At 38.7% G+C, this 20032-nt stretch overlaps 1 protein-coding gene across 2 annotated transcripts in view; it reads right to left on the minus strand.

The window, feature by feature from the left end:
• wdr11 (WD repeat domain 11) overlaps positions 1-20032 on the minus strand; it is a 144438-nt gene that overhangs the window by 80166 nt on the left and 44240 nt on the right. For both annotated transcript variants that reach the window (XM_063071922.1, XM_063071923.1), the window contains 6 exons: positions 15890-16073; positions 12406-12571; positions 10946-11060; positions 5850-6048; positions 4596-4705; positions 17-193 (listed from right to left, as the gene is read on the minus strand). In XM_063071922.1, coding sequence (XP_062927992.1) covers positions 17-193; positions 4596-4705; positions 5850-6048; positions 10946-11060; positions 12406-12571; positions 15890-16073 — 951 coding nt within the window. The remainder of the gene's footprint in view (positions 1-16; positions 194-4595; positions 4706-5849; positions 6049-10945; positions 11061-12405; positions 12572-15889; positions 16074-20032) is intronic.

The following is a 20032-nucleotide window of genomic DNA, read 5'->3' on the forward strand; positions in this document are numbered from 1 at the left end:
TTTATCAAGTACTCACCCACAGCCAACAACGGCTGATAGCTTTTTATGTTCTTGGTAGTGAGTGGTGGACACATTCGTATAACAAATGGTGGCTGTGGGAGACCGGACAACAAGCCAGTCAGTAGGAACTTCAGTTGAACTTCCTGCTGGTTCAAAACCCTCGGCAGCTCTTCATCTACAGCTAAACTTTGCCCTGTCAGAAAGATAAATTGTGAGTATAGGCTGTGTGGTACATCAAAACAGGCTGGTTAACCTTGCACACATAGGACACCAAACTATTCATAGGGCATGCTATAGAAAATCAGCTCACCATTTCAAATTTACCTTTCATACTTTATACTTACATTATTTAGTTCTACTGGCCAAATAACTAGAAAGAATAGTCTTACTTCCGGTTTAAGATGGCACTGGTGAAGCACAATGACAACTTGCTGGTAGCAAACAAAACAAACAAAACCATAAATTACTGTATTAATTGTGTTTATGGATTTGGACTATGGACTTTTTCAGGCTTATAGTTATTTTAAATTCTGTGCTGTCGCCTGTTCTTTCTCATTGTTTTTTGTGCGGTTATAGGGGTTTTGGGGGTCGATGTTCTTGTTGCATTTTTGCTCATTTTTCTGTGTGGGTGACGGGGATTTGGGGGGTCAATGTTCTTGTTGCATTTTGTTGGGGGTAGGGGGGACGATGATCGTGTTTCCATTCTTTTTCTGCAGGGGGGACTGTGTTTGCTGTTTCTCTCTGAATTGACTTTCTTGATTTTTCCTTGTTTCGTGGCTACCTGGAGAAGAAGAATCTCAGAGTTGTATACTGCATACATATTTTGATAATAAATGAATCTCTGAACCTCTGGACTGTTTCCTCAGATACGCTCACTGCAATCAATAGCCTGTAACTTCCCTTTTGGAGCTGAGATTTTGAACCGCCTATACAATCTGGCATTTTTGCAGTGTGAACTGAAGTCTGGAAGCTGTAGACAGTTGTGGCATGGCGTGTACGGGCCAAATCAAGGTGGACGGGGTGGGGTTGAGAGCAGGGAATGAGCCAATGTTTGGCCATTCTGGAAGAGTATGGAAGCGATTTGATGCAGCAGAACCAAGGCAAGGTGAGTGGAGGTGAGACAGGGGTGAGGTGGCAGGGCTCGGGCCTGGGCCTAGGCGTGAAGAATGACCTTGAGGTTAAATGGATTTAAGTGCTGGGCCGCATGTATGGGCCAAATCATGCAGGCATAACCTGGGTCTGAGAGTGAGGAATTACCCGTGGCTTGGCCGATTTAAGCACCAGGCCGGATGTAAAGGCCAGGCTGTTGGGACCGGAGGGGAGAGACAGGCGGGTGTCCAGCTCACTGTTCAGCATGGTTTATTCAACTCTCTGCTGAACTAAGGCTGTGAATGGGCTCCTGAATTGGCTGCAGTGGTGACTGGCTTCGTGGCTGTGGATTCATTTTTGTGAACTTCAGTTCTCAATGTTATTTGCTTACTTTGCACGACTTGTTTTTTTTCTGCAGATTGGTTGTTTGATGGTCTTTTTTAATGGGTTCTATTGTTTGTTTGTTTTGTAGCTGCCTGTAAGAAAGTGAAACTCAAGGTTATATGCAGTACAAATACTTTGGCAGTAAATGTACTTTGAACATTGAACATATTCACCAAATTTTTAAGGATCCCTTTGACCATTTTGTGGGCTACCTAAAGCACATACTTGTGTGTGTTGATTGTTAACACAAATTATGCATTGCACTCTATGTTTGAATGTATATATGATAAATAAATCTGAATCTGAAATTTAATATTATACACGTGAAGTTTTCTTAACTTTTTTGTCACTGTCTATCATACTTACATGCATCTTATTACACTGAAGGCTAATGGGAGAAATGTAGAAACATAGATACATAGAAAATCTACAGCACAATACAGGCCTTTTGGCCCACAATGCTGTGCCGAACATGTACTTATTCTAGAAATTACCTAGGGTTACCCATAGCCCTCTATTTTCCTAAGATCCATGTATTTATCCAGGAGTCTCTCAAAAGACTCTATTGTATCAGTCTCCACCACTGTTGGCAGCAGCCCATTCCATGCACCCACCACTCTCTGTGTGAAAAGCTTATCCCTGACATCCCCTCGGTACCTAATTCCAAGCACCTTAAAACTGTGTCCTCTCATGTTAGCAACTTCAGCCCTGGGAAAAAGCCTCTGACTACCCACACAATCAATGCCTCTCATCATTTTATACACCCAAATGTAGACTTAGATAATTAAATTGACTGCATACCATTCCATTTTTCAGTAGACTGCTCCTAAGGCTGCGAGCTCTCTCTTTCAGAGTATATACGTAATCACAATTTCTACTCATTTGTCCTAGTGATACAAACATGGACACTGATTTGGCTCATGGGCATTGGTCTCAGGGCATCCCATCTTAAGAAAGTACCAGTACAACTAAACACAGCACAATGAATACTAAGCAATCGTGATCAATAACATATTAAATCTATGGAAAACAATTTGCTATGTTTAAAGGAGCATTACAAGATTAGCTACAGTGTCACTGATTCTATTGTGTTTCTTGGATTTACTGTGAATGCCTGAAAGAAAATGAAAAGGTTGAATATGGTGACATATAGTTTGTACTTTGACAATAAATTGACTTTGAACAGTGTTCTCAGTTTTTTTTAATTCTCCAAATTTCTGCAAAACTTACTTTGAGAAAGTTCAACAAAAGGATACATGTAAGATTTAATGATAGTTTATGGAGGTGAAAGATTTTATGCTTTGCTTGTCCATTTCTTGTACATTACGTTCATAGATCATGCAATCTAATCATTACTAAAACAGTACAACAATGGTTGCTAGCAGAAAAATAGCTCTGCTTCACTTATACAGGTATACAAAGACTTTGCCTTCTCTTAAAATAAATTTAAAAATCTACACAGACTTTAAAATGTGGTTTTCCATTTTTTTTAAACAATGAAAATGGTAATACTTTCTCAATACCATATTTTCAGTTCAAAGACTTGTTGAGAGCAGAAATGAAGAGTTTGTTAAGCTATCTTACTCTGTAGAACGCAAAGTTGCATTCACCAGCAACTTTGATGTGTGTTGCTTACTCTATAGAATATAAAGTTGCAGTGCAGCAACTATGATCAAATCCGCAACGTGCATTCGCAATAAACGTTTTGTTTTCCCACATCACTGGTTTGTTTTGCTTATCCTGAACAAAATAACTTCTCCCTACTCTACTCCAGTTTAACCTTACTTCTGATGGGCCTAGCTATCTTCACAGATTCTCTTTGAAAGCCTAATACATGTATTGATGTTGCTAGCTTTTCTTTCTCCCCAGAGAATCTGCAACGATCTCCAGGCCCATCAAAGAGTTAGGCTGGACTGGAGCTTCCAGGTAGATCCAAAGTGCTAAATTGCTGTTTAATAATAAAGATCCATGAGAAACACAAAAGACAAACTATTCAAATACTAATAATTCATTTTTTGTGCTTTACTAAAATAAAAATAAATACCCACATTTTGAGGGCAACACTGTACCTCTTTTTTTTTTAAAAACTAGTCAATCAAATTGAGAAAAATTATCCTATTTGATAAATTGATGTTTTTTGTTCCCATTCTATTGAAACATAGGTAACTAAATGACAATACAGATGTATGACTGAAGATTATTGATCAGTTTGTTAAAATGCACATAAAAAACAGGGAACAACAGGAATTCTGCAGATGCTGGAAATTCAAGCAACATACATCAAAGTTGCTGGTGAACGCAGCAGGCCAAGCAGCATCTATAGGAAGAGGCGCAGTCGACGTTTCAGGCCGAGACCCTTCGTCAGGAAGTGCTTTACCACACAGAGTATTTGTTTCAATGCTAGAACCAAAAGTATGCATTCCTTCATATTTCTTGAAGGAGTCAGCAAATACCCAACTGACTGTAACCATATAAATGTCTTCCTACAAATGGCAACAAGGAAACTTGAATTTTGGCTTTCTTTTGCACCCAGAATGCCAGCCAAGAGCATCCACCCTGGAAACATCCTCACCAGCCACATCCACAATTATTGAGTCTTTGGTGAGAACGTTAGAGTTGTTGCCAATTTTTCTCCTTTCTGCATAGAGACTCTAAAGTAGCAATGGGTAAATGAAGTGGAGAAAAAGAAACTATTACTTTAGCTGTGCCAATTTAAGGAAAAAAATTGTTTTTATAAAACACTCCATTTCTTTATACATTTAAGGTCTCTTCTTACCCTCCCAACACAAAAATACACCACTGAATGAAGAGTTCAGCACCAGTAGTACTTAAATAAACCAACACCTTTCACTCTCAAAGAATTTTGACTATAGATTCAACATCTACTCCAATATTTGAGAATATTCAGGATTTTAATGATGCCAGACTGGCAAATATTATGGACTATTATACACTTAACCTATCCATACGCAATATATTTTGAATTCAAGCTTCAGACAACTGTACAATAAATGGCGAGCTAAGGAAAGCACCTGAAACATCTAATAGTAAATACAATGGATTCATGAAATTTTACTGTACTATGCATTGTTAAAGCAAAGTAAATCGGAATGGTAATTTACCTATCATGTTATCCAAGGAGAGGTCTGGAAACTTTTTCTGTTGGGTGCTCAAAGGGATTCCGCAAAATGAAGCTGGACAGTACAAAGGAGAGGCTGTGGAACTTGAGTAACTGATACAAATGGAAAATAGCAAGAAATAAGGCAACAAGAAAACAAATCAAAAATATCAATCTACATTGCTGACATAAAAACTAAGGTAAGTAATGGAAATAGGCTCCTCAATAAAATAACTAAATCAAAAGTTAATTACAAAAATATTACAATGGCTATGTTAATTTTATTGTCAAAATATGCATCATGTGAACATGGGAGTTGGGATAGAATAACCTGCATCTTTTCTCAGTAACACTGGACCAAATTAAGTCCAGATTCATGAGATAGGCCCGCACTTCCATTGGCAATGATTATTCACATGAGATAACTTGGGCAGACTAATTCTTAGAGACACTAATCCATGGCAGACATGTGCACAGTGTTCATGGCTAATGAACACTTTGCACATATGCATTCCCTTTAGGCAGATCTGGTCTAGCACCTCCGAAGATAACTCTACAAGTTTTTGACATGTTTTACATTGGTAACAAATCAGCAGAATGAGAATATTAGCAGTTCCACATTAAAATTCAAGGCAAAATCATAAATAACCTAACACATCAACAAGCTCAAGAAAAAAAAGAATAATTAATGATTTTCTCATGATGTACTATAATTAATTGCATTGTTGATGAATAGTAAGAGGAAACTCCAGCACAAAGTTAATTTATTCTGCGTTACATACAAGCATGAAAAAATAATGGGAGAAATGTAAAAATCTGCACGTCTGTGAATGTTCTAAAAATTCCCTAATATAAATGTTCAGTTTCCAAAACACATTCATGGCTCCCTTCATTTCTGATCACAGTGACAATGTTCTGACAATCAGTCAGTTGACTGACTGTCAAAATGTTGTCTGATTATCAGACTTGTGGAATTGATGTCACTATAGCCATAAGTGCTACAACTGATATGGTACAAGTTACAGCATGGAACACATTAATTACCATGAGTCGCTACTGAACCAGTCAATCAGTTTGATGAGAAATTAAACAAAGAAGAAAATTGGTAAAGCTTCGGGCAAATTTCAGGGAAACAGAATATGACTGAAACATTGACAGACTCATTCGAGGACAAACTGCTTTGTACAGAATATTATAATTCACTGAATCAGTCAATTATCATAACTGAGTTTTAAAAAGACAGAGTAGACAGAGATACCTGTAATAAGGTTTTGGTCCCAAGAGGTTGGATTTCAACTCCCACAACATCACTCTGCCATCACTAACAATCAAAGCAGCAGAATTTTCATTGACAGCACAGCACACCATGCTGAAAGGACGAACTGTCTTAGTGACTCTGATAGCATCACACTGACAGCGCAAGTCATAAGCAAGTTCTTGAGCAGGCTGATCTGGATCTAAAACATTGAAAACAATGTTATTTTGCCTGAAAGAATCCTCTGAGAGACTAATTAATGTCTAATTAAATAATGTCGGTGGATCATGTCAGCCAAGCAGGATGTAAACTCTCAACTCGTTTATGGGAACACAAAGTGCCCGTATGGAGACACGATCCACTGTTGCGGATCTTGGAATGTGAAGAGTGAGAAGGGCACCACTTTAACTGGACACCACAGGAGCTCTGGTGCAGGCAAACATGAAGCAGGCATGAGAATTTTTGGCAGCATCACTCTCTTCTGCTAACTCCGTAAACAAACATATCGAAATAGAGACCATCTACGAACCCCTATGAGCCAAAGAAACGTGAACCAATAGGATTCAAAGGTCAACTGAAGGGGTAGCCAATCAGAACCAAGGCAAGTGAACAGGGGCTTATATAAATGCGAGCACTCCCAGAGAGAAGCATGAACAATTGCACACTGGGGATGTCACCTCAACTGGTGATGAAACTTCTGCAAGCTAATTGCCCAGCTCGGTGAACACAAGAAAATCAAAAACTTTAACCCAAGCTACCAATATTTACCACTAACCTAAAGTATGAAATGTTTTCTAGCATGGGTAAAGTTACATACAAATGCAAGTATTAGAATCACGGGAAATTAATTGTCTCAACCTCTTTCCATCTTTAGGTTGTTAACTTAATTTTCCTCATATTTTTTCAATTAAAATATTCCTGATAATTTTTTCAGCAGTAATTGTTCATTATTTGGCCTCTCAAAAGAGTTTATAATTATAATTACCTTTTGTATCACCAGGCTTCACCTATCACCTTCCAGCTATTCTCTTTCCCCTCCCCCTACAGTTTTATTCTGGTGTCTTCCCCATTTCTTTCCAGTCCTGAAGAAGGGCCTCGGCCCAAAACGCCAACTGTTTATTTATTTTTTATGGATGCTGCCTGACCTGTTGAGTTCCAACAGCATTTTATGTCTGTTGCTCTGAATTTCCAGCATCTGCAGACCTTTTTGTGTTTATAATTATTAGACCTGATCTTAGTTAGATTTGCCTGCGCTTGATAGAAGGCAAAGCAAGGAACAGAGCATTCCTGTTTATCAAAACTATCAAGGTGCTTTTTTAAACAATTTTTGAAGACCTAGCCAATTTCTATGTTAATTTTTCAAACCTTTATAATGGTAAACTCTCCTTGAAAAGAAATGTTCATGCTGCTCTTTTACGGTGTTAGTATCTTTCTCAAAGGAAACTAAAAAACTAAACATTATCGCAATAATAATGTAATGCCAATATTTCATGGATATTCAAGGTTATCTTCTTTTGCATTGCTCCTACAGATAACTTGGAATGCCATTTGCCTTATCAATGACCTTTTCAGACTTTGGCAACCACATTTTATAGAACTTGTTTATTTACCAAGAGGTAGAGGGTGGAACACGCCCTTCCAGCCCGCTAAGCCATACCCCTCAGCAGCTAGCTGATTTAACCCTAGCCTAATCACAGAGTTACTTACAATCACCAATAGAAACCTACTTTGCGGTACATCTTTAGACTACGGGAGGAAACTGGAGCATTGAGAGGAAAGCCATGCACACAAGGTAAGAATGCACAGACTTTCTTACAGAGGATGTCAGAATTGAACACTGAACTCCATGTCCCTCAGCAGTAATAACATCGTGCTAACCGCTACACCCTTAGGTTTTCCCTTCCCTCAATGTTTTTCATTGCAATCCTTGTCTGCTCCCTGGATGTACTATATACACTCAGTGGCCACATTATTAGGTAAAGAAGGTACCTAATAAAGTGGCCACTGAGTACATTTCTGTGTGCCCGTGGTCTTCTGCTGCTGTGGCCCACTCACTTCAAGGCTTGACATGCTCTTCTGCACATCACTCTTCTAACGTGTGGTTACTTGAGCTACTGCCGCTTTCCTATCTACTCAAACCAGTCTGGCCATCCTCCTCTCATTAACAAGGTGTTTTCACCCACAGAATTGCCACTTACTGGATATTTTATTGTTCACACTATTCTCTCTAAACTCTAGAGGCTGCTATGCATGAAAATCCCAGAAGATCAGAAGTTTCTTGGATACTCATACCTCCACGTACGGCAGCAACAATCATTGGAGGGGGTAGAGAAATTACTTCCCTTCTCTCTTGTTCCATTCCCCATTCTAGCTCCCTTCTTACCTCTTCTCTTCTCCTTACCTGCCTATCATCTCTCTCTGGTGCCCCTCTTCCTCCTCTTTCTCCCACGATCCATTCTCAACTCCTTCTACCTGATGGCAACAGTGAGAAAAGAGCATGGCCTGGGTGGTGAGGATCTTTTATGATGGATGCTGCTTTTCTACAGCAACATTTCATGTAGATGTGCACAACGTCTGGGAGGATTTCACCCATGATGTACTAGGCCAAATCCACTATCTTCTGTAGGATTTTCTGCTCAAAGGCTTTGGTGTTTGCATACCAGACCGTAATGCAGCCAGTCAATAAAATTTCCACCACACATCTATGGAAGTTTGCCAAGGTTTTTGATGACATGCTGAATCTCTGCAGATTCCTGAGGAAGTAGGGGCACTGTCATACTTCCTTTGCAATTATATTTATATGACGGGTCCAGGACAGGTCCTCTGAGATAGTGACACCCAGGAATTTAAAGTTACTAACCCTCTCCACCTCTGGTCCTCCGATGAGTACCAGCTCATGGACCCCGGGTTTCCCCTCCTGAGGTCTACAATCAGTTCCTTGGTCTTATTGAAATTGAGTGAGAAATTGTTGTTATTACATCATTCAGTCAGGTTTTCAATCTCCCTCCTGTATGCTAATTCATCACCACCTTTGATACAGCCCACAACAGTGGTGTCATCAGCAAACCTGTTGATAGTGTTGGAGCTATACTTAGCCACACAGTCATAGGTGTTAAGCAAGTAGAGCAGGGGGCCAAGCACATATCCCTGTGGTGCTCCTGCGCTGATGGAGACTGTGGAGGAGATGTTGTTGCCAATCTGAACTGACACGGGTCTGCAAGTCAGGAAATCCAGGGTACAATTGCACAAGCGGGTATTGAGGCCAAGGTCTTGAAGTTTCCCGATTTGTTTTGAGGGAATGATTGTGTAAATGCTGAGCCGTAATCGATAAAGAGCATCCTGATGTATTGCATCTTTGCTGTCCAGATGTTCCAGGGTTGTGTGAAGAGCCAAAGAGATGGCATGCTGTAGGCCTGTTGCTTTTGTAGGCAAATTGGAGCAGATCCAAGTCACCGATCTGACAAGAGTTGATATGCTTCAACAACAGCCCCTCAAAACACTTCATCACTGTGGATGTAAGTGCCACTAGGTGACAGTCATCAAGGCAGGTTACCACGCTCTTCTTGGGCACCAGTATAACTGAAGCCTGCTTGAAGCAGATGGGTACCACCTACTGTCGGAGCAAGGGGTAACTAATTGACTTTACTGAATTTACTGTAAAATGCATATGAAAAAATGTATGGTGCAATATGTTGTTGAATAATAAGGTAAACTTAAAAATTGCAGCATAAGTTCTTTCTAAAAAATTCTTCAAATGAAATGCATTTTAAAAAAAGGGAATTGCATCTCTTCTAATTATTATTTTTAGTAATAATAGCAACTGTTATTATTAGTTGCTGGAAATAACTATGTTTTACAATGCATGGCAAAATTATTCAGTAAGACTGTAAAACATAACCAATTATTAGTGCATTGCAACTTAATTAGGGGCTTCACTTTGATAAACATAATGAACAAATTTGGGAGTAAACAGAAGATAATGAGATTTTATATAAATTAGTGAAGAGATAAGATTTAGAAGATGAAAGTGAATATGATAGATGTCCTTTGTAACCATTAGCTGGCAGGAACAGAAAATGAAGAGACTGTATTATATATTTAATTTCTGACTTTTGACAAATTTCTGTTACGAAAACATCCATCCAGAATATGCTCTTTTCTTGCTGCTGTCATCAGGAAGAAGGTGCAGGACTCACACAACCAGGTTCAGGAAAAGTTATTACCCCCCAACCATCAGGCTGAGGGAATAATTTCGCTTGCCCCATCACTGAACTGTTTCCTACAAGCTGTGGACTCACTTTCAAGTATTCTACATCTCATGCTCTTAATGTTTGTTGTTCTTTAAATTATTATTATTTCTTAATTTTTTATTTGCACAGTTTGCTGTCTTTTGCACTCTGGTTGAATGCCATAGTTGGGTTGTCTTTCATTGATTCAGTTATAGTTATTATTCTATAGATTTATTGAGTATGCCCACAAGAAAATGAATCTCAGGGTTGTATATGGTGACATACATGCGCTTTGATAATAAATTTACTTTGAACTCTGAAATGCTTTCTTTGTATAAATATTAGTTGGAATAATGAGCACACTGTTTGCAAGAAAATATTTTCTGATTTCTTTCAGAACATTCAAAAGTGCTCTAGAGCCAGTGAGGTACCTAATTGTACTTACTGTTGTAATGCAGGAAATAGGGTTACCAATTTGTTAGTAGCAAGCTCACAGAACTGCATTGTGATGGTGAGCAGATATAAACCTATTAATATTCAGGAAAATACAGTACATCACCGTAATCCAATCCAGAGTCAATTGGAACAACTTTAACATAGTGATTCTGTTCTAATAGTACAGTATTTTCTCAGTAAATCTGTGGAGTGGAACTTGAACATGAAACCTCAAAGGGAAAATTGCTCCCAAATGAGTCACAAATGACAAATATAAAGGATTTATTTTTCATAATTTTCCATTGAACACCAGAATTAAAATACAGGCTGGAAATCATTCAAAATTCTCAGTCAAGATGTATGCCGTTAACTTTATTCAATGATAAATAATTTGCATTTTGTCACCTAGCAACAATGGTTGGCAGACTAACTCACCCTGTTCTTCAATGGGGACAGCCAGTGAACTGGAATTCGGTCGGCGTATCCTTAATGTTATACAACCATTTTCATGAAGACAGAACAATGCATCTCGTTGGCGACAGGGAATAACCTAGGGCATGAAACTAAAAAGCTTAAGAAATACAACTTGGTTCACGAATGATGCATTCAGACATGAGAAGATGTTGGAACTATAATTCCACAGATATTACTGGCATAAACTGAAAATATTACAGATAAACAAAACATTGCTTTTTAACTTGCTGGATGAGAAATAACCAAATTAAAAATAGTGACCTCACTTGAGTCTTGTATTTCTCATTATCTCTATTGCTGTTTTGTCAACAGAAGGTAGAATTATTATAGTTACTGAGATTATAACTACAGAGAGGTGATTATGAGAATAAGCATATTAGAAATTGAAGTAGAAGTCTATGGCCACAGAGTCTACTCTGTTGTTTCAATTATAACTACTTCATCATGAGCTCTCCATCTTTCTTGATTTGTGAACCTAAGACTTGAACACATACAATTACTGAGCATCCACTTTCTGGAGATAAATAATTCCCATGGGTTGGTGGTGAAAAAAAAAATCTTCATTTCATCTATGACCTACCAATTTAAAAGTATCCTCTCAAGCTATTCCTAGGTTCTCCAACCTAAGGAAGCAATGCCTCAAAAAACAACTTGGCAAACCCTTTCAGAATGTTACATAGTTCATTGAAATGGCTTTGCATTTTCTAAACTTCAAAGAATATCAGTTCATATTTTCTTTATATGGACACCCACACAAACCAGTGTTTACAAATCTTATAAAATTTTCTTGCAGCATTTTAAAAGAAATACCCTATATTAAAAGTGGAATCCATCTGACTGGAACAGCAAAGAAATTATTTCCTTCATCATGATGTAAGTGTCCCACAAATTAATCATCTTACTATACTCTCTGAATCATACATTTAGCTTTCTGATTTACCTCACTCTCATGCTAAATTATATAAATTCAGATAATAAACCATTACTTTATCTCAACAGAAGAACCTCATTCCTACTTCTAGCTAGGTTACTGGTAAATACATGGAAGCTCCAAGTCATGCCAAATGTGAAAAAGTATTCACAATCTGAGTAAAATGAAGTGAATAAATATGGATATTTCCAGAAAGTACAAATTTCAACCGACCTCACATGGAAATAATGAAATTAAATCATTCCTCATTTTCTCATTTTCTAAATCTAAATTTTCACATTCACAATACAACCCAGATTTTTATTGGCAAAAGTGAACTGTATAACTGTATTAAGGGGAACGTTCCTTGGATTTCCAAACACTGCCATTTCTAACTTCAATGATAATGTTCCCAAAATAACTAATACTCCACTTACACCAGTTAAAAACTCTCTATTTATGCTGAATACGTCAATGACAGAACAAGACTGTGTCTCTGCAGAATACTTACCTGTAAGAAAGGAGCTCCTGTTCTTTCAATTGCCACAATGCCGACAGTCTGGTTCACCTCCAAGTCTAGAATCAGGATTTCTCTGGGGTACAACAGCAGCATATGGTTCCTCTTTGACGGCAGATAAGATAATTGCAGGCAGTCATTCAGAGTTACGGACTCCGCACTGAAAACCAGGTGAACAATAAAAAATGTAATTCCAAAACCCTTTTTCTTGCAAAACAATAATTTTCCCGAAATATTTTTCTCCATAAAATCAAGTACCTCGTAATGCAGGAATGTATTACATATCACGCCAGAAAACTCGGATGTCATGTAACCCTGTAGGTAAAAATTCATGACTGGCCAACAGGGCCAAACGGACATCGGCTTATTTATTGGAGTATAAATTGGAAGTAATAATTGGGATATAAGAGTATAAATGGGGCTGATTCCCTTCATCAGGTCTTGGCCTGAAAAGTAGACTGCTCATTTCCCTCTATAGATGCTACCTGACCTGCTGAGTTTCTGCAGCATTTTGTGTGTGCTGCTGAAGATCTTTGGCATCTGCAGAATCTTGTATCACCGGAGTATCATTCATTCCTTGTACTCCCTCCCAATATTCTGCTTCAAACTAAATAGAACAGAATAGTGGAGAGGAGTGATACTTTGATAACTGTCAGGATTATAGTCAGCTGATACACTACTTCTGACAGACAGGGAGATAGATTATGACACTGATAGGATAAGTTGAAATATTAAGCTGAGGTTCACTTTGCCTCAAAGAATTTGCAAAACCCACTGGTACCAAAATACAAGGGAGTTATTTTGGAAATTATTTATTGCTCAAATAACACTATTGATCTCTTTGATCAATGGGCCACTACCTTTGCTCATACAACACCCAAAACAAACATACCTAACAAAACTTAACTATACTTGAAGCATTTTTGGACAATCTGAGTTTATCAAAGGAATAATATAACCACAAGCTGTAGTTGATTTGTTCCATATCGTCACTTAAAAAATCTTCTATTTACAGCAACTTCAATTTATATATAATATAGAAGCATGTCCTTTGTCCTGTCATCACATAACCATCTATATCAATCCCGTTTTTCAGTATTTAGCTATTGAAACTCACTCTCTAAACTGACAGGTAAAGAATGCCTTTTCCCAATGTTTAATAAGTATTCTATAACTTATTTTGATACTCATCAAAATAACTTATAGAATACTTATTAAGATGAAATACTTTATACTTTATTGTCGCCAAACGATTGATACTAGAACGTACAATCATCACAGCGATATTTGATTTTGTGCTTCCTGCTCCCCGGAGTACAAATCGATAGCAGCATTAAAAATCCAAATTATAAATCACAAATAGAAAATAGAAAATGGAAAGTAAGGTAGTACAAAAAACCTGAGAAGCAGGTCTGGCTATTTGGAGGATAAGGCCCAGATCCGGGTCAGGATCCGTTCAGCAGTCCTATCACAGTTGGAAAGAAGCTGTTCCCAAATCTGGCCGTACGAGTCTTCAAGCTCCTGAGACTTCTCCCAGAGGGAAGAGGGACAAGAAGTGTGTTGGCTGAATGGGTCGTGCCCTTGATTACCCTCGCAGCACTGCTCCGACAGCGTGCAGTGTAAAGTGAGTCCGAGGACAGAAGATTGGTTTGTGTGATGTGCTGTGCCGTGTTCACAGGAGACACAGGGGACTGTAGACAGTCAAACAAGGAGTAACAAACAACCTGATAGAGCAGGGGTTCCCAACCTTTTTTATGCTATGGACCAATACCATTAAGCAAGGGGTTTGAGGACCCCAGATTGGGAATCCCTGTGCTAGAAGAATTCAATGGGCCAAGCAGCTTCTGTGGAAACCCTGTCCTGATGTAGGGTTTCAACTGCAAACATTAATAATTCCTTTGCTTCCACAAATGCTGCCTGACCTGTGAGCAGATTGCTTGCTGGCTAAGATGAACTTTTAAGTGCTTAGTAGAGAACAGGCCATTACAAAATATGTTTTTTTCCAGCTGCTTAGGACCCATATTAATTGGCAAGCTAAGCAGCATGGTCATCCATGAAAAAAAGCTATGCATTTCTTATACAGTGGCATGCAAAAGTTTGAGCATCCCTGGTCAAAATTCCTGTTACTGTGCATAGCTAAGTGAGTAAAAGCTGAACTGATTTCCAAAAGACATAAAGTTAAAGATGACACATTTCTTTAATATTTTAAGCAAGAAAACTTTTTTATTTCCATCTTTTACAGTTTCAAAATAACAAAAAAGGAAAAGGGCCCGAAGCAAAGTTTAGGCACCCTGCATGGTCAGTACTTAGTAACACCCCCTTTGGCAAGTATCACAGATGGTAAACACTTTCTGTAGCCAGCTAAGAGTCTTGCAATTCTTGTTTGGGGGATTTTCGTCCATTCTTCCTTGCAAAAGGCTTCTAGTTCTGTGAGATTCTTGGGTCTTACATGCACTGCTCTTTTGAATTCTATCCACAGATTCTCGATGATGATCAGGTCAGGGGACTGTGAGGGCCATGGCAAAACCTTCAGCATACACCTCTCGAGGTAGTCCATTTGTGGATTTTGAGGTGTGTTTTGGTTCATTATCCTGTTGTAGAAGCCATCCTCTTTTAATCTTTGGCTTTTTTACAGACGCTGTGATGTTTGCTTCAAGAATTTGCTGGTATTTAATTTAATTCATTCTTCCCTCTACCAGTAAATGTTCCCCGTGCCACTGGCTGCAACACAAGCCCAAAGCATGATCGATCCACCCAGTGCTTAACAGTTGGAGGTGGGTTCTTTTCATGAAATTCTGCACCCTTTTTTCTCCAAACATACCTCTGCTCATTGCAGCCAAAATGTTCTATTTTAACTTCATCAGTCCACAGGACTTGTTTCCAAAATGCATCAGGCTTGTTTAGATGTTCCTTTGAACCTTTTGAATAGAACTTTTTGCATTCCCATTTCAACTTCGCCCCTGCCAATCTTGGTGCTGTCAGTGATGAGCATGTTGAAAGGTTTCACCAGGACATTGCAGTCATGGATAAAGAGTATTAGGGCAACTGGAATACAGCAATGTTGGCTGATTATTGTTGGACACTTAAGCAAGAAGCCTGAGACAAATAAAAATTATCAACAAAACATTTTTAGATTAGTTGAACTCTTGCAAAGCATCAGCACCGCTATGCAATTAAACATATTACATTCAATAAAAGTTCATTTATTGTTCCTCCAAATTCCTACATGATAAAAGTAATCTGAAATTATACTTGCATTCAGATTCAAGCGATCTATGTAAACAAAAATAAATTTGAGGAAGCAACACTTCCGAAAAAATTTACAGTCTAGTGTTACTAATTGTAATACAACAGGCAAATAAGATGTTAGTAATGCTTGTTATTCAAGTAGGAAACTTTTAAAGAAGTATTACTTCAAAAGAGCAAATGAAAACAGAGCTTACAAAATGTAAAATTTTTACCTTAAAACTCAACTTACTTTGGTTTCTCATTAGTGATGAGGATTTTCACTCTGTTTAAAGCTTTCTTGGCGCCAGTAGCTGCTGGTTTTGTATGGGCAGGACTTGAATGAGGACTTGATATATAAACCTTTTTCCCTGAGCTGCTGGGAGGTTTGGATGGTGAAAAGTCCGAGATAAACACTATACCCTCACTGGTCAGTACTGAAATAGGAAACAATGGAAAATATACACCTGCTTTTAAAAAACTGGAAAGCTTTTTATGACAAAAAACAGTCAAAGCATACCACACCATGAAGTGCAACATGTCACTAAGGATTCATTTTCTGTATTCCCATTTAGACTTCTTCCCTGCAAATCTTGGCGCTGTCAGTAACATGCATGGTGAAAGGTTTCACCAGGACGATGCGGTTATGGAGAAACGGTATCAGGGCAACTGTAATCTATCAATGCTGGCAGACTATTGTTGGACATTTTACAATATTTTACTGTTACTTTACAATTACTTTCTCCCGTGAACTCAAGATGTTTTCCTAAAATAATGGCAAGCAACCTGCTAAGAGATTGGCAAAAGAAAAATGACCACATCAACTCCCAAATTTATTTTTAAGAACTGGAAAATAATACAGTAGCAAAATCATGAAGAGTTAATAGTAAAATAAAATTATTTCCAACAACCTAATGGTCAAAATATGAGAATTGAAAAATACGAAAAATATAAGGTAATTGGCAAAAAAGAGCAGAGATGATGATTGAATTTATTATGAAGTAACTGACATGAATTCACTGCATTGTACATAATGATTCAATGTAATTGTTCAAAAATAAATGCACTGTAAATGCAGAGAAAAACAAAGTTATGGAGGCAGAAATGATCAATTCCTGTAATTGTAATCTCTCATTCCAGAAATCAACCTAATTAATGTATTCTAGTTAAAGTCTTAATGGCCTTTCCAAAATGTAGCACAACTCACAGACAGAACTATTTTAAACAGGATTATCACAACTTACAGTATTTTTATTCCACTCTATTGTCCTGGGTCCTCCATTTTCTAATAACTGCTTTGTTTGACTATCTCCCGTGTACAAACATTGCAAACAGTCCCAGGTCTTTCCATTTTTGCACCACCTCAATTCGTTATTCCTATCAAAATGTGCCTCTTCACACCTTTCTGCTTTGGATTTCGTAAGCCACGTGTTCAGCTATTCCAACAGCCTGACAACCTGAAGTCTACTACTATTTTTCTTAATGTCTAGTACTACATTTTCAAGTTTTATTTCATTTAAAAAATTAAATTATGCCCTGCACCTTTAAAGACCAAGTTGTTAATGTACAGTATATCCCCCAAGCAAAGGTCCAAGCCTGAACCACAAGGATGTTAGCCAATGTCTTCCTCAGAGGAAGAGCCATTTGTTGTAACTGTCTGCTTTCTATCGGTTAGTTAACATTCTATCAATGCTGCTTTCACTTTTTTCCTTCTCAATCTTCTCCAAATCAACTAACATGCTTCATAATCAAATAATCCCCAAAATTCTGGAGATCTACAGAACTGTGCACAAGTCTTAGGCACATATATATAGCTAGGGCGCCTCAGACTTCTGCACAGTACTGTGGTCATTTTATGTATTGTACTGTACTGCTGTAAAAAACAAATCTCATGATACATGTGAGTGATGACGAACCTGATTCAGATATGAGTCTCTATTGTGGACTGAGAGTGGGAAGGGGGCAGGGAGAGGGGAATCATGGCTGGGAAAAGGGGAAGGGAGAGGGGAGGGAGCGGGAAGCACCAAAGAGAGAACCTGTAGTGATCAATAAGCAATTGTTTGGTATCAAAAGACCTGCTTGCCTGGTGTATCTGCACCTGCACCTCCCCTTGGAAGTTTACATGTTTTATTGTTTTACAACATTGAATCACAGTGGATATAATTTGGCTTTTTTGACACTGATCAATAGAAAAAGACTCTTTGGTGTCAAAGTGAAAACAGTTCTCTACAAAGTGATCTGAATTATTACAAATATAAAACACAAAATAATTGATTGCATTAAGTATTCACCCTCCTTCAAGTCAGTATTTAGTAGATGCACCTTTGGCTGCAACTACAGCTTTAGTCTGTGTGGATAGGTCTCTATCAGTTTTGCACATCTGGACACTGCAATTTTTCCCGATTCTTCTTTAAAAATACTGCTCAAGCTCTGTAAGATTGCATGGGGATCATGAGTGAACAGCCCTTTTCAAGTCCAGCCTCAAATTTTCAATTGGATTGAGGTCTAGACTTTGACTTGCCCACTCCAGGACATTAACTTTGCTGTTTTTAAGCTTGGGGTCATCACCTTGCTGGAAAGCAAATCTTCTCCCAAGTTGCAGTTCCCTTGCAGACTGCATCAGCTTTTCATCCAGGATTTCCCTGTATTTTGCTGCATTCATTTTACCCTCTACCTTCACAAGCCTTCCAGGGCCTGATACAGTGAAGCATCCCCACAACATGATACAGCGCCACCATGCTTCATGGTAGGGATGGTGTGTTTTTGATGATGTGTGATGTTTGGCTTATGCCAAACAATGCTTAGTCTGATGGCCAAAAAGCTCAGTTTTGGTTTGATCAGACCATACAGTAGAATCTTCTTCCAGTTGACGTCAGAGTCTCCCACGTCTTCCAGCAAACACAAGCTGAGATTTCATGTGAATTCTTTTTAACAGTGGCTTTCTCTTTGCCATTCTCCTAGAAAGCTGTGACTGGTGAAGCATCCGGGAAATAGTCTCTCTCATCTCAGCCACTGAAGCTTGTAACTCCTCCAGAGTTGTCATAGGTCTCTGGGTGGCCTCCCTCACTAGTCCCCTCCTTGCATGGTCACTCAGTTTTTGAGGATGGCCCGCTCTAGGCAGATTTACAGTTGTGCCATATTCTTTCTGTTTCTTGATAATTGACTTAACTGTACTCTAAGGGCTATTCAGTGACTTGGAAATTTTCTTGTATCCATCTCCTGACTTGTGCTTTTCAATAACCTTTTTGCGGAGTTACTTCGAGCATTCTTTTGTCTTCGTGGTGTAGTTTTTGCCAGGATACTGACTCACCAGCAGTTGGACCTTCCAGATACAGGTGTATTTTTATTACAATCAATTGAAACAACTTGACTGCACATAGTGATCTCCATTTAACTAATTTTGTAACTTCTAAAAACAATTGACTGTGCCAGTGATGATTTGGTGTGTTACATTAAAGGGGGTGACTAATTAAGCAATCAATTATTTTCTGTTTTATATTTTGTTACGTACCCTGTAACTGGGTTGCCAAACCAGCAGAAATGGAATATGTGTTGGAGTCTGTGATTACTAGAAACTAATAAAATTTTATTAAAGAAATAAGTAATACAGTACACTAATCGCAAGGATATAAATGTAACAGGTTAGCAATGATAATACACACATATACAGAGAAATAGGGTAATAGGAATCAACCAAGCTCTATTGCAGTCTAGGGGTAAAATGATCAATCTTAAGTGAAGCAGAGTTCAGTTCAGTCTAATGCAGTTTGAAGTAATCGCTGTTGTACCGTTGGGGAGGGACAGGAAGAGGAAGAGTAAGAGTAAGAGTAAGAGTAAGAGTAAGAGGAAGAGGAAGAGGAAGAGGAAGAGGGAGAGGGAGAGGGAGGGAGAGAGAGAGAGAGAGAGAGAGAGAGAGAGAGAGAGAGAGAGAGAGAGAGAGAGAGAGAAAGAGAGAGAGAAAGAGAGAGAGAAATAGATGGTTTCAGGCAAACCTTTTCAATGCCTTCTGATCCAGCTGTGGTCACCGACTGTGATCCCTCCGTTCCGGATGCAATCGTTCTTCCGTGGTGAACCCGGAACCCAGGCAAGGGCAGACACACACCAGGTTCCTACTGATCGTACCGTTACACCCTGTGAGCCTCTGACCGATTCCCGCGAACCTATCCTCCAAACAGTCACCACCTTGTGGGGCACACTGCTCTTTCCAGGGTCTCGAGGCGTGTGTGTCCCGTGCTTTAGCAAACCTGCTATTTTTATCCCCCTGCTGGGGTATCACCTGTCCATCAAACCTCAAACAGTTCAGGTTCAAAGCAAACGGCCTGTCGCAGATGCCAACATAGGAATTGTGTTTCTTTCTCGTTAATCTCTCTCTTCTCTCTTATTAGCATTTTGAATG

The sequence above is a fragment of the Mobula hypostoma genome, chromosome 19 (assembly GCF_963921235.1).
Source record: "Mobula hypostoma chromosome 19, sMobHyp1.1, whole genome shotgun sequence".
Lineage (NCBI taxonomy): Eukaryota > Metazoa > Chordata > Chondrichthyes > Myliobatiformes > Myliobatidae > Mobula > Mobula hypostoma.